This window comes from Salmo trutta, chromosome 8 (genome assembly GCF_901001165.1).
Source record: "Salmo trutta chromosome 8, fSalTru1.1, whole genome shotgun sequence".
Taxonomy (NCBI): domain Eukaryota; kingdom Metazoa; phylum Chordata; class Actinopteri; order Salmoniformes; family Salmonidae; genus Salmo; species Salmo trutta.
The window spans coordinates 50895103-50908011 of NC_042964.1; the positions used below are offsets into that span (position 1 = coordinate 50895103).

General features: G+C 45.8%; 1 protein-coding gene across 1 annotated transcript in view; it reads right to left on the bottom strand.

Annotated features, from left to right (window-relative positions):
• Positions 1 to 12909, bottom strand: part of LOC115199180 (ATP-binding cassette sub-family C member 9) — a gene marked incomplete in the record, with an annotated part of 59151 nt that overhangs the window by 22435 nt on the left and 23807 nt on the right. Inside the window, 14 exon segments of the mRNA XM_029761813.1 lie at positions 217 to 662; positions 752 to 854; positions 1141 to 1266; positions 1513 to 1650; positions 3357 to 3437; positions 3653 to 3737; positions 4847 to 4948; positions 6197 to 6235; positions 7032 to 7067; positions 8458 to 8563; positions 9908 to 9980; positions 11297 to 11404; positions 12541 to 12649; positions 12759 to 12901. Coding sequence (XP_029617673.1) covers positions 217 to 662; positions 752 to 854; positions 1141 to 1266; positions 1513 to 1650; positions 3357 to 3437; positions 3653 to 3737; positions 4847 to 4948; positions 6197 to 6235; positions 7032 to 7067; positions 8458 to 8563; positions 9908 to 9980; positions 11297 to 11404; positions 12541 to 12649; positions 12759 to 12901 — 1695 coding nt within the window.

The window sequence follows — 12909 nt, forward strand, 5'->3', positions numbered from 1 at the left end:
ACCACATAATACACCACAAAGACATAGTAGTGGTCAGGCAGACCAGCCTAGTAACTACATAATACACCACAAAGACATAGTAGTGGTCAGGCAGACCAGCCTATTAACCACATAATACACCACAAAGACACATTCTGTCAGACAACAGGATTTCAACAGGCCTTACTCACTGCCACTAACACTGAGTACTGGTAGTGAAAGGTGTTCATATCTCACCGCTGAGTTTGTCCAATTGGAGAAGACAGCTGCTGCAGAGGCATTGACAAAGTCTCTTGTAACATTTCCAAAGTCTGGGGCATATCCATTAGCATCGCCATTAGCAGTCCCATTGACTGGGCCATCGCCATTAGCAGTCCCATTGACTGGGACATCGCCATAAGCAGTCCCATTGACTAGGACATCATCATTAGCCATCCCATTGACTGGGCCATCGCCATATGCAGTCCCATTGACTAGGAGATTGCCTTTAGCAGTCCATTCGGCCAGCCAGTAGTCGATGGCGACCATGACAGAGTGTTTCAGCAGCTTGGAGAAGACCATGAGGAAGACCATGAGGAAGCCACCAGAGGACAGGTACTGCCAGCACACCCTCCACGGGATCTTAGAGCGCCGACTGGTGGTCGTCGACATGTTGTCGTCATCTTCCTCCTCCTCTTCCTCCTCTGTCAGGGACGAGAGAATGAGGGTGTATTGTCACATGTCGTAATAGAACTTAACTTGTATGAGAGACAGTGTTGGCAATGCATTTCACCTTCTTCGTCATCGTCGACCTGGTTCTTGGCCTCTCTGGAGTAGAAAGCTCTTCTCAGGGTCTTCCTCTCCAGAGCAGTCTGACAGTTATCAATCTCAGTGTCCTGCAGTACAGATACAAATGTTGTTTGGTTGGTTGGCAGGTAAATTAGCTACACTACACATTACAGACCAGAGGAGGCTGGTGGGAGGAGTTACAGGAGGACAGGCTCATTGTAATGGCTGGAATAAATGGAATGGTCAAACGCGTTGTTTCCATGTGTTGGCTCCATTCCATTTATTCCATTCCAGCCTTTACAATGAGCTCCTACACGTCCTCCTATAGCTCCACCCACCAGCCTCCTCTGTTACAGACAGTCTGTCAGTAGGAGAGAAAGAAGTGAATATGACCTTCTCTAGTTCCTGGTCCTGTCTGTTCATCAGGGTCTTCCAGTGTTCATACAGCTCTACATCATGAGTCTGAATGTCCTTCAGAGTGCCTTCCCTCAGCACTGAGCCATCCTTCATGGCTATGATCTGGGACACAGAGAGAACAGTGTAAAATCAGGACCCTTATAAAGAAACCGTCTCAGGGTAGGAATGCTGATCTAGGATCAGGTCCCCCCGCCCCGTCCGTGTAATACTCTTTATTATGATCTAAAAGGAAAAACTGATCCTATATCAGCAGCATTCCAACTCTAAGATGCTTTATGAATACAGACCCGGTGCAAATGGTAGAGTACATTGAGAGAGGAATCCACAGAAGACTGTTGAGATGCTCACCCAGTCAGCATGGATGAGGTACTGCAGTTTGTGTGTGACCAGGACCACGGTGCGTTTATCATCCTGTAGGAACTTCAGGATGCCCTCCTGCATCAGGTGGTCACTCAGGTGGATGTCCAGCGCTGAGAACGGGTCATCCTGAGGGTAAAGGTCAGAGATCAGGGGTCAGAGACAACATGGACGATCCAATCAGATCACAGCGTATCGGAGTGAAAGACTTGGATTAAATTATGTTTTTTTTAACAGATCATTCTTAATCATATTAAGTTACAGCACGTTTAATTCACAGGTCTCAGATGACCTCAGAACATACAGTCAATCAAACCTAGCTCCCAGAGGACCCCGGAACCTGAATAAACACCAATACCCTAGGATGAACTAGTCTTTATACTGTACAGCACTGTGACACGTAAACAGTCCTGAGGGCAGAGGGTCTGAGATCATCAGACACAGCATGATAGACACCTCATTAGGAGGCAAGACGTCATAAAGACGTCCTTAGTTAATAGATGTTGCTTCTAGCTGGGTGTTCACTCTGCCGTCCCACTGTGTATTAATACAGCACTTTAGAGTGGTATTTCCTTATTTGGCACATTTGTCAGTGTGAGCTGAGCTACGTATGGAGTAACGTGCCCGTTCCTATCCCATGACAGAGATGCTGTATCAGGGGCGGGGTTAGACATCTAATTAACAGCTGCCACAGGAAAGGATGTGGGAACACAAACACATGATGACATCACACAGGAGTAGGAAGAAATGGGATGTAGATGTACGTAGAGTTGTCTGTAGCAGCGACAGACGGGAAAGTGTGTGTGTGTGTACGTGTGTGTGTGTGTACATGTGTGTGTGTGTGTGTGTGTGTGTGTGTGTGTGTCTGTGTGTGTGTGTGTGTGTGTGTGTGTGTGTGTGTGTGTACTTGGCTAGCCAGGCCAGATGGCAGAGCAGAGGGATGCCTGTAAACGGCATGACATCTCTTGTTAGCCGTATGGTATGGTTACAAGAGAGGCCTCCTCCCGCTCCCATACAGAGGGAGGCTGGCTGGCCCTCCCTGGATCTCCCATACAGAGGGAGGCTGGCTGGCCCTCCCTGGATCTCCCTGGCTATTCCCGATATAGTTCAATCCTTACTCACACACTGTCCCAAAAGCAGTGTACTGTTTAGGGAATAGAAAAGGGTGTCCCTGTCTTTGGTTCTTATTGGCTCTCCCTGGAACACCTAGAGACCACACTAGAACACCTAGAGAACACCCTAAAACACATAGAGAACACCCTAGAACACCCTATAACACCTAGATAACACCCTAGAACACCTAGAGAACACCCTAAAAAACATAGAGAACACCATAGAACACCTAAAGAACACCCTAAAACACATAGAGAACACCCTAGAACACATAGAGAACACCCTAGAACACCTAGAGAACACCCTAAAACACATAGAGAACACCCTAAAACACCTAGAGAACACCCTAAAACACATAGAGAACACCCTAGAACACCTAGAGAACACCCTAAAACACTATAGAAAACCCAGAGAACACCCTAGAACACAGAGAACACTAGAACACAGAGGGAACACCCTAGAACACCTAGATAACACCTTAGAACACACTAGAACACCTAGAGAACACCCTAGAACACAAAGAGAACACCCTAGAACACACTAGAACACCTAGAGAACACCCTAGAACACAAAGAGAACACCCTAGAACACCCTGGCTCTGTCTGACTATTCTGAGAAGGCATCCTTAAGGGAGAGCTTCTAGCCTCTTCCAGTGAACTTAATAGGAAATGGATCTTCTATTGAAGTCAATAGATAAAGCACTTTATCATTCATTGACTCACCAGGAAGACTATGTTGGTGTTCTGGTAGAGAGCCCGAGCCACACATATCCTCTGTCTCTGGCCTCCACTCAGGTTGATGCCCTGAGAGAAAAACACACCGTTAAGAAGAGTAGCCAGGTACACAAGTAATCTGACCCAAATCACTGTTCACTGCTAGTTCTTGGTAAAATATGTCAATGTGTCTGAGGTAAGAGATGGGGCTTGTGCCCAAAAAGATAAGAATAGACAGTGATAAAAAACCACAGTAATAATGAGGTGATTATAAAAATGCAATAATTTAGCAAGTGTTTCAGTACCCTCTCTCCGATCTCCGTCTGGTCTCCGAAGGGCAGGAGGTCTACATCAGGCTGCAGGGAGCAGGCGTCAATCACAGTCTTGTATCTGAGACACACAGCAGGGCATCAGACTGACAGACAGACAACACCCTCTATCAAGACACAGTTAGAAACATGGCTGCCTTGGACACTAAGGGATTCAACAGCACAGCCAAACAGTCCTCATCAGAGAAGAGATATAAGCCAGCATCAGCCTCAAGAAGCATCAAGAGTGATAGCAATCTGATGGACCATCTAATTAGTGTCATTAAAAGTACATCTCAGCTGATGCATGACCAAGTGAATTAACCAAACACAAACATTGATCTAGTCTTAATTACATTGATGAATGGTGTTGAGGAGCAGTAGAGAATACAGTAAAGAAGAGTACAGTAGAGTAGGTTAGAGTAGAGTAGAGTAGAGTAGAGTAGAGTAGAGTAGAGTAGAGTAGAGTAGAGTAGAGGAGAGTACAGTACAGTAGGTTAGAGTAGAGTAGAGTAGAGTAGAGTAGAGTAGAGTAGAGTAGAGTAGAGTAGAGTAGAGGAGAGTAGAGTAGAGGAGAGTAGAGGAGAGTAGAGGAGAGTAGAGTAGAGTAGAGTAGAGTAGAGTAGAGTAGAGGAGAGTAGAGTAGAGTAGAGTAGAGTAGAGTAGAGTAGAGTAGAGGAGAGTACAGTACAGTAGGTTAGAGTAGAGTAGGTTAGAGTAGAGTAGAGGAGAGTACAGTACAGTAGGCTAGAGTAGAGTAGAGTAGGTTAGAGTAGAGTAGAGGATAGTACAGTAGAGTACAGTACAGTACAGTACAGTAGGTTAGAGTAGAGTAGAGTAGGTTAGAGTAGAGTAGAGGAGAGTACAGTAGAGTAGGTTAGAGTAGAGTAGGTTAGAGTAGAGTAGAGTAGAGTAGAGTAGAGGGGAGTAAAGTAGAGTAGAGTAGAGTACAGTACAGTAGAGTAGAGTAGAGTAGAGTAGAGTAGAGGGGAGTAAAGTAGAGTAGAGTAGAGTAGAGTAGAGTAGAGTAGAGTAGAGTAGAGTACAGTACAGTAGAGTAGAGTAGAGTGGAGTAAAGTAGAGTAGGGTAGAGTAGGGTAGAGTAGAGTAGGGTAGAGTAGAGTAGAGTAGAGTGGAGTAAAGTAGAGTAGGGTAGAGTAGGGTAGAGTAGAGTAGAGAGTGGTGTTTTACCTCTGTTTGTTGAAGGGACTGCCAAACGTGATGTTATCCTCCACGGTGGCATTCAGCAGCCAAGACTTCTGGGTAGCGTAGCCCACAGAGTACCTGTTCTTACTGAGGCATTATGGGAAACGGAGGCAGAAGAGAGAGAGCTCAAACTACAAACATGGAGGTAGGGGAGCGGGTAATCTTTGGGACGTCAACACTGAGGCACATCAAGCGGTGAGTGGGGTAAGTGGGTTTAGGTTTCTAACACAGGTTAATGATGAGCTGGAAGAGTTGAACCAAAATAACAACAATGTGCTGGGAGTCCAGTTTGTTGATCTTGTTGGATGTGCAGCAGAACTACCCAAAGACCCAAAGGATATGCTTGAGGATAAGAGCATTATGTGTCTGAAGGCACAGTGCTTTGTGTACCATTGTGTACCAGTGCTCCCACCTCCATATGTTAGCCTTAGCTGGTTATTAATGGCTGAGTAATTGCACGATTTAAGAGAAAGAGAGAATGAAGACGTTAGCTATGGGTCATGCACACTGACCAGGATGTTGGTCTCTTTGTGTACAGTATTCCTATAGTCTCCTGTTGAAAACATACTGTGGAGGCGAATCCACAGTGTCAAAATATATCTCTATCACTATAACTGCCTTTTCAGTCAGTTACTTCAGACCCAGACTCCCAGCATGGAAGCACACAAACACTCCACGACTCACTCCACGACCAGCTAGTAACAACTCAATGATCACCATGACTAAGGAATGGAGGGATTGAGGGAGGGATATAGGGAATGATGGCAGGGGAATGGAGGGATTGAGGGAGGGATATAGGGAATGATGGCAGGGGAATGGAGGGATTGAGGGAGGGATAAAGGGAATGATGGCAGGGGAATGGAGGGATTGAGGGAGGGATATAGGGAATGATGGCAGGGGAAGGGAGGAATTGAGGGAGGGATATAGGGAATGATGGCAGGGGAATGGAGGGATTGAGGGAGGGATATAGGGAATGATGGCAGGGGAATGGAGGGATTGAGGGAGGAATATAGGGAATGATGGCAGGGGAAGGGAGGGATTGAGGGAGGAATATAGGGAATGATGGCAGGGGAATGGAGGGATTGAGGGAGGGATATAGGGAATGATGGCAGGGGAATGGAGGGATTGAGGGAGGAATATAGGGAATGATGGCAGGGGAAGGGAGGGATTGAGGGTGGAATATAGGGAATGATGGCAGGGGAATGGAGGGATTGAGGGAGGGATATAGGGAATGATGGCAGGGGAATGGAGGGATTGAGGGAGGAATATAGGGAATGATGGCAGGGGAAGGGGGTGACGGCAGGGTCCCTTCAGAGGAAGTTTAAAAAGGGGTACCTCCTGGTTTCTTCAAAAGACCCGTCCGTCTCAAAACAACTGCAAGTCACGTTCAATGTGTTAGAGTCCGTACAGCCAGATAGACACAACCACCTCGACTTCACCTTCCTTTACACATGAAGAGCTGAACCGCGCACGTGTGTGTGTGTGTGTGTGTGTGTGTGTGTACAGAGTTGCATATGTGTGTTCAAATGTAAACCTAGCAGAAGTGTCCTTACAGTAAAGCCCTGCTTTGTAGGGCAGCCCTAAAACTGTGTATCGGGGCGAAGACATTTTGACAGAGAGCCAAGAGTCAATGTAATCCAGCGTTATCTACAGAATGACCTCCTTCAACAGTGCAGGCATACTGTCATGATACTGTCATGATACTGTCATGATACTGTCATGATACTATCATTGTCTCAGGCCCAGGGCACTGTCTGCTCTAATAGTGTTATGGCTTCTCCTAGAATGATGTAGGTCTACATGAGGGTGGGATTCAGTGGGGATAACAGCGTCTGCTAAATCAACCATTCTCAACCCAGTCCTTGGGGCCACTAGTCCTTTCACATATTTGGTGTTTATTCAAAACTAGCCCGCCTAAATGATTCAACAAGTCAACTAATAGCCAACTGACTTAAGTGTTGAGACCAAAATGATTCAACTATTCAACTAATAGCCAAATGACTTAAGTGTTGAGACCTAAATGATTGATATGGTCAACTAATAGCCAACTGACTTAAGTGTTGAGACCTAAATGATTGATATGGTCAACTAATAGCCAACTGACTTGTAAATGTAGAATGTAGTGTACAGGGGTGAGATGGGAAGAGTGAACCCCAGGGGGAGAAAATACCTGTTGGCCTCGTGCAGCATCTCACTCACAGGCAGTCTGATTTAGATAGAAAACAACCACGACAGAAGAAGACAGAACACAGACAAGGCTGAGGTTAGTGTCTACGGCCCGTGATGACTACCTGTTCTGCTATGGTACTGACTGGCACCTTCGTTCGCTCACATAAGAGTGGACTTTATTTGGCAGGTCAATTTCATTTTTGGATTACTGCGAAGAAGAGCAGCCGTTATGGTTCTAAACAGACTGAGGAGACATAGTGGTTCTAATGGTAACTGTGGTACACCATCAGTATCATAGAGAACTTTAAAGAACTATATGGACCATGTTTCATAGCAGTGTATGAAGGGAGAGAAGTGTTTAATAGATTGATAGGGTATATTACAGCTTATTAACAGGCTGTGACTTAATGGAGAACAATGAAATCAACAGTTACTAAACCTACAACCTAATACCACTGTTTTCATTCAATCTAGCTCAAAATGAAAACCTTCCAGTCAGAAGTGTTTTATTCATTCAATAACCCAAACAAATACTTAACCCAATCAAATCTAATTCAATTATACAATTGAACACTTCCTGGACAAGTAATCACGCTAACTCCCAGCCAATATGTTGTTGGCAAGAAAATGCTGCAACGCCCAGTTTGTTAGCAATTAGCATGTGTCTGTTCTTCCTCTCAGGTTTCAATCTAAATGCTAATGCTATGAATGCTAATCAGAGATCCATCTCCACAACATCACAGACGACCCAATCTTAATTTGACATTAACGTACATTAATATGAGTGCAGATCTCAAATTAAGATTTGGCCCTAGGAGATGGACATAGATTTTCTGTTTTGTTGTGAAAATATGAATAACAGAGATATATATGAAGACAGAGAGTTGAAAATGGAAAAGTCCAGTTTTAAAAGTGATGGTGACTGTGAGGTTGTGTTACAGAGATGAGTAGATAGATAGATGATGTTAAACAGTCAAAGTTCAGGCAAAGCTGACACCAGCAAGCAGACAGTGAGCGATGTACAGAGAGACAGAGGAGCAGCCAGCTCTCCTTCCATAACAACCACAGCCACAGAGACAGACACAACCAGGACACAGGAAGAACAATATACAGGACCAACAAGATGGAGGGTGGAATGGCTTCTTATTCCACAGATGAAGGCTTTGATTAGCATTGGTGGAGAAGCACAGTGAAACAGCCATTTCAAATGGACTTAATGGACGAGTCTGACAGATAGTCAACTCCAGAAAGACACAACGATCCCAAAACGAGACTGAGACGGATAAAGAGGAAATGAGATGTGTGTCCATCTTGGTATTTGAGTGGACCTCAGCATGTTCAGTACCTAATAAATATGAAGACCCCAGAGATGTACACCCTATTATAGACCTTCTAACATGTAGCTTATGCTGGTTGGTACCACTCACTTGCTCCAGTAGACCTTTCCACTGAGGGTCTGCATCTCTCCCAGCATGGCCAGCAACAGGGACGACTTCCCACAACCCACCTGGCCAACGATCATGGTCAGCTGACCTGGAGATCAGACACAGGACAAGAAGACACTATATAAAGGTAAGAAGACACTATATAAAGGTAAGAAGACACTATATAAAGGTAAGAAGACACTATATACAGGTAAGAAGACACTATATAAAGGTAAGAAGACACTATATAAAGGTAAGAAGACACTATATAAAGGTAAGAAGACACTATATAAAGGTAAGAAGACATTTACATTTTTACATTTTAGTCATTTAGCAGACGCTCTTATCCAGAGTGACTTACAGTAGTGAATGCATACATTTCATTTCATGCATTTTTTTTTGTACTGACATTATATAAAGGTAAGAAGACACTATATAAAGGTAAGAAGAAACTATATAAAGGTAAGAAGACAGTATATAAAGGTAAGAAGACACTATATAAAGGTAAGAAGACTATATAAAGGTAAGAAGACACTATATAAAGGTAAGAAGACACTATATAAAGGTAAGAAGACTATATAAAGGTAAGAAGACACTATATAAAGGTAAGAAGACACTATATAAAGGTAAGAAGACACTATATAAAGGTAAGAAGACACTATATAAAGGTAAGAAGACACTATATAAAGGTAAGAAGACACTATATAAAGCATTAGAGACAACAGATTGATCAATCTGACATTGATAATGCCTGTTACAGCCCTGGGTAAAGCTTAAACGTAGGATAGGATATTGGGATATCTTTACACACTCAATTTAGAGCAGTCATGTTTCCTCATCAGTGGAGGCTGGTGGGAGGAGTTATAGGAGGATGAGCTCATTATAATGGATAGAATGGAATTCATGGAATGGAGTCAATCATGTGGTTTCCATACGTTTGACGTGTTTGATACTGTTCCATTTATTACATTCTAGCCAATACAATGTCCCTGTCCTCCTATAGCTCCCCCCACCAGCCTCCTCTGTTCCACATATCCTACATAACGCTAATACTCCCTCAGCTGCAGCAAATAGTGGTCTACCAGGACCAGCCTATCCTGTTTGTCTTAGCAGACTAGCTGTCATATCTGACGGGCCACTGGCCATGAGGTCATAGCAGGGAGATATACTACACTGTCACACACACGCACAAACACACACACAGCTGGTGTTAGATTTACTACACTGTCACACACACACGCACAAACACACACACAGCTGGTGTTAGATATTCTACACTGTCACACACACACGCACAAACACACACACAGCTGGTGTTAGATATACTACACTGTCACACACACGCACAAACACACACACAGCTGGTGTTAGATATTCTACACTGACTGTCGACGACCTCGTAAACAGGACGCAGCCTGGTGTTGCCATAGTGTTCCCAGCAGGATCGGCTTACCTGTTGGAATGCAGATGTTGATGTCGGACAACGTTGACAAGTTGCTTCCCCATGTGAAGAATCCACTGTTCACCTGAACAGGAAACAGTGGGATTAGCAGGCTGACAGAAAAGCATTAGACATGGACATGTTATGGTCTCCAGCTGGTGGTTTAGATATGTATGTGTACATAGAAATAATTAACCATTTAGATCTTTAAGGCAAAAATAATAGCATGTTTACATAGTTATGTTGTGTTTTATGTCTTGTCCGATTCTACTGTTTATTATAGCCAGTAATCGCCCCCCCTTTCATCCCCTACAGCAAAACCACACAAGATCTGAGATTCAGTGACACAGAACTAATAAATACAAGTTAAAAATGAAAGACAGACGTCTTATTACCGCTGAGAAAAGAGACTTGGTAAATTAAGTTTGTAAATAGACAGAGCGGCTGTTACGGGGGTGGGGACCAGAGGGGATGGGGAGTCTTGAAAGGGAGGCAGGGATAGGGGTAGAGAGAGGTAGAGGGGGAGTGGAGGAAGATAGGGGTGAGCTGGGAGGCAGAAATGGGAGGGATAAGATGGAAGAGAAGAGAGAGGGAGGAATAAAGAGAGAGAGAGAAGGGGTGATGAGACAGAGCGGAAGACAGAGCGACAGAGAGAAGGGGTGATGGGAGACAGAGAGGAAGGTAGAGAGAGGCAGAGAGAAAGCGGGTGAGATGAGAGAGGAAACAGAGAAAGAAGATTTGTCTGGTTCACACACAGCAGCAGGCCATTCATTCGACCCTCGGACCCTCCTGCTGCCCCCAAGCTCATTAATTAACAGACTGCCTACAATAATGCTGTGGGTCCACAGGGATAGAAACAGGATGTGGACCCCAAAGAGACCAGAACAGGGGCTGAGAACAAGTCAGTTAATGACACAGGGCACAGGGTTCTCCGTTCTCATGAGAATCCCCTGCCTCTGACTCATGATGTGGGTCCTGAGAGTTTAAACTGTCGGTAAATGTTGACTTCTCCTCAGGGTGTGTTTCACACAATGGACAGGCCAAGAGATGAAACATCTGCTGTGAGAGATAGACAGTGGTAACATCTGTGGTGTCACGTGTTCCTAGAGTGAATGACCTGGGCGGATGTGACAAAAAGGCCAGTTTAAAGGTTTGATGACAACTATCAGACTCTAGCTCAGAAGCCTCTGCGTGTGTATGTGTCTACGTGCGTGCACGTGGCTGCACATGTACGTGAGCTACAGCTTGTCTGTGAGTTGATAGCCTACGTGTCTGTTCCTGTGTCCGTGCATGCAGTCAGCGAGTGTGTGTGGTGCTGAGTGTGTGCGGTGCTGAGTGTGTCACAGGTCCTGAGAAGAAGGGCCAATGAGCTTGTTGAGGTGTTGAACTTTGACCCCTGACCTTGACAGCCACGTCCTCAGTCTCGTTGGGTCGCAGTGGTCTGCGTGTTGGCTGCTCATAGCTGTCCATCTGGTAGAGCAGGGGCTGCTTCCTGTTTATAGCCTTGGTCTGGAGAGAGAGAGGTAGGGAGGGGGAGATGGGGAGGGAGGGAGAGGGGAGAGGAAGGGAGGGAGAGAGGGGAGAGAGGGAGGGAGGGATAGAATGAAAGACAGAAATGGGGAGAGGGAGATGAAGGGAGGGTGAGAAAAAGAGAAAGAGAGATTGTATTCAGTGATACACTTGGCCCCTCATCCGCTGTAACCTCCAGGGAGGACCCCCTCTCAGACCCTGACTGAGACTGTCTCCAGAGGGAGCTTCTTATCCCCTACTCCTCGTCCCCAAGACATCCCTCCCTCCATCCCTCCCTCCCTCCCTCCATCCCTTTGTCCATCCCTCCCTCCCTCCCTCCATCCCTCCCTCCCTCCCTCCATCCCTCCCTCCCTCCATCCCTCCCTCCATCCCTCCCTCCATCCCTTCGTCCATCCCTCCCTCCCTCCCTCCTTCAGCCCTAAACAAATGGCTCCTCCATCTCACACTAACCCCTCCACCACTTGGTCTCTGTCTCTCTCCACTCCTTCTGAGGAGTCCAACACAGAAATAAACCTGTCAAAGTCCAGAGAACAGCTGAAGACATGAGGAGACTAGCAGCAACCAGCTACTTAACGACTCCTGGGAGAGATTCCCCATGAAACACTGCTGCTAGACTGACACGGTGTGTAGTTACAGTTACTCCTTTTACAGAGACCAGATCTGCTCTGGCCAAACAGACACTTTCTCTGCAGTTCCACCAAAAGCTTGAAGTTAGAAACACATGTTGGATCTGAAACTTGGTCAGATGAAAACCATCATAACCATCATATCATCCTGATGAGTCCATTAGCCGTGTTGGGAGCTGTCTAAACCCTGTAGTAACACAGTAGTAGTTGTATTCCATGCTGGGTGTAAATGAATAGCTCCTGGATTAGGCTCTGTGCTGTGCTGGCTGAATGGCTAGCATTAGCTGCTCTGGCAGAGGGACAGATAAGTCATTGGGTCATGTTCATTAGGAACTAAAGTGAATAAACAGACCGAAACGCTAAGAGACTACCTCGAAACACACCATTTAGTTTCCATTTTGCTTCAGTGTGCCCTACTAAACACGGCTCAGGCCTGTATTGGGGCAGTGTTTGGTAATAGTGGTGGTGTGTGTGTGTGTGTGTACTCACCGCCCCAGGGTGTTTCTTACAGGCCTCTAGGGACACAGACATGTCTCCGTTCCTCCAGCTGTCATCGCCAATCTCATCGCTCTGCAGGAACTCACCCAGCTTCTGGACGCTGTGGATAGGACATGATAGGACACACACACACACACACACACACAGATTGTCTAGCTGGTAACTATCCATTATTCAGTAGCCCTGGGCATCCTCAGTAGGCCTCTCACCTGACCATGGCCTTGACTGCGAAGCGGACCACGGTGGAGAGCAGGAACAGTGGGGTAACCAGGATGTGGAAGAGGGCCAGAGCAGCGAAGGCCTCCGAGGAGCTGGGTTTGGACTTGTTGATCAGGGCGTGGCTGACAAACGTCTGACAGG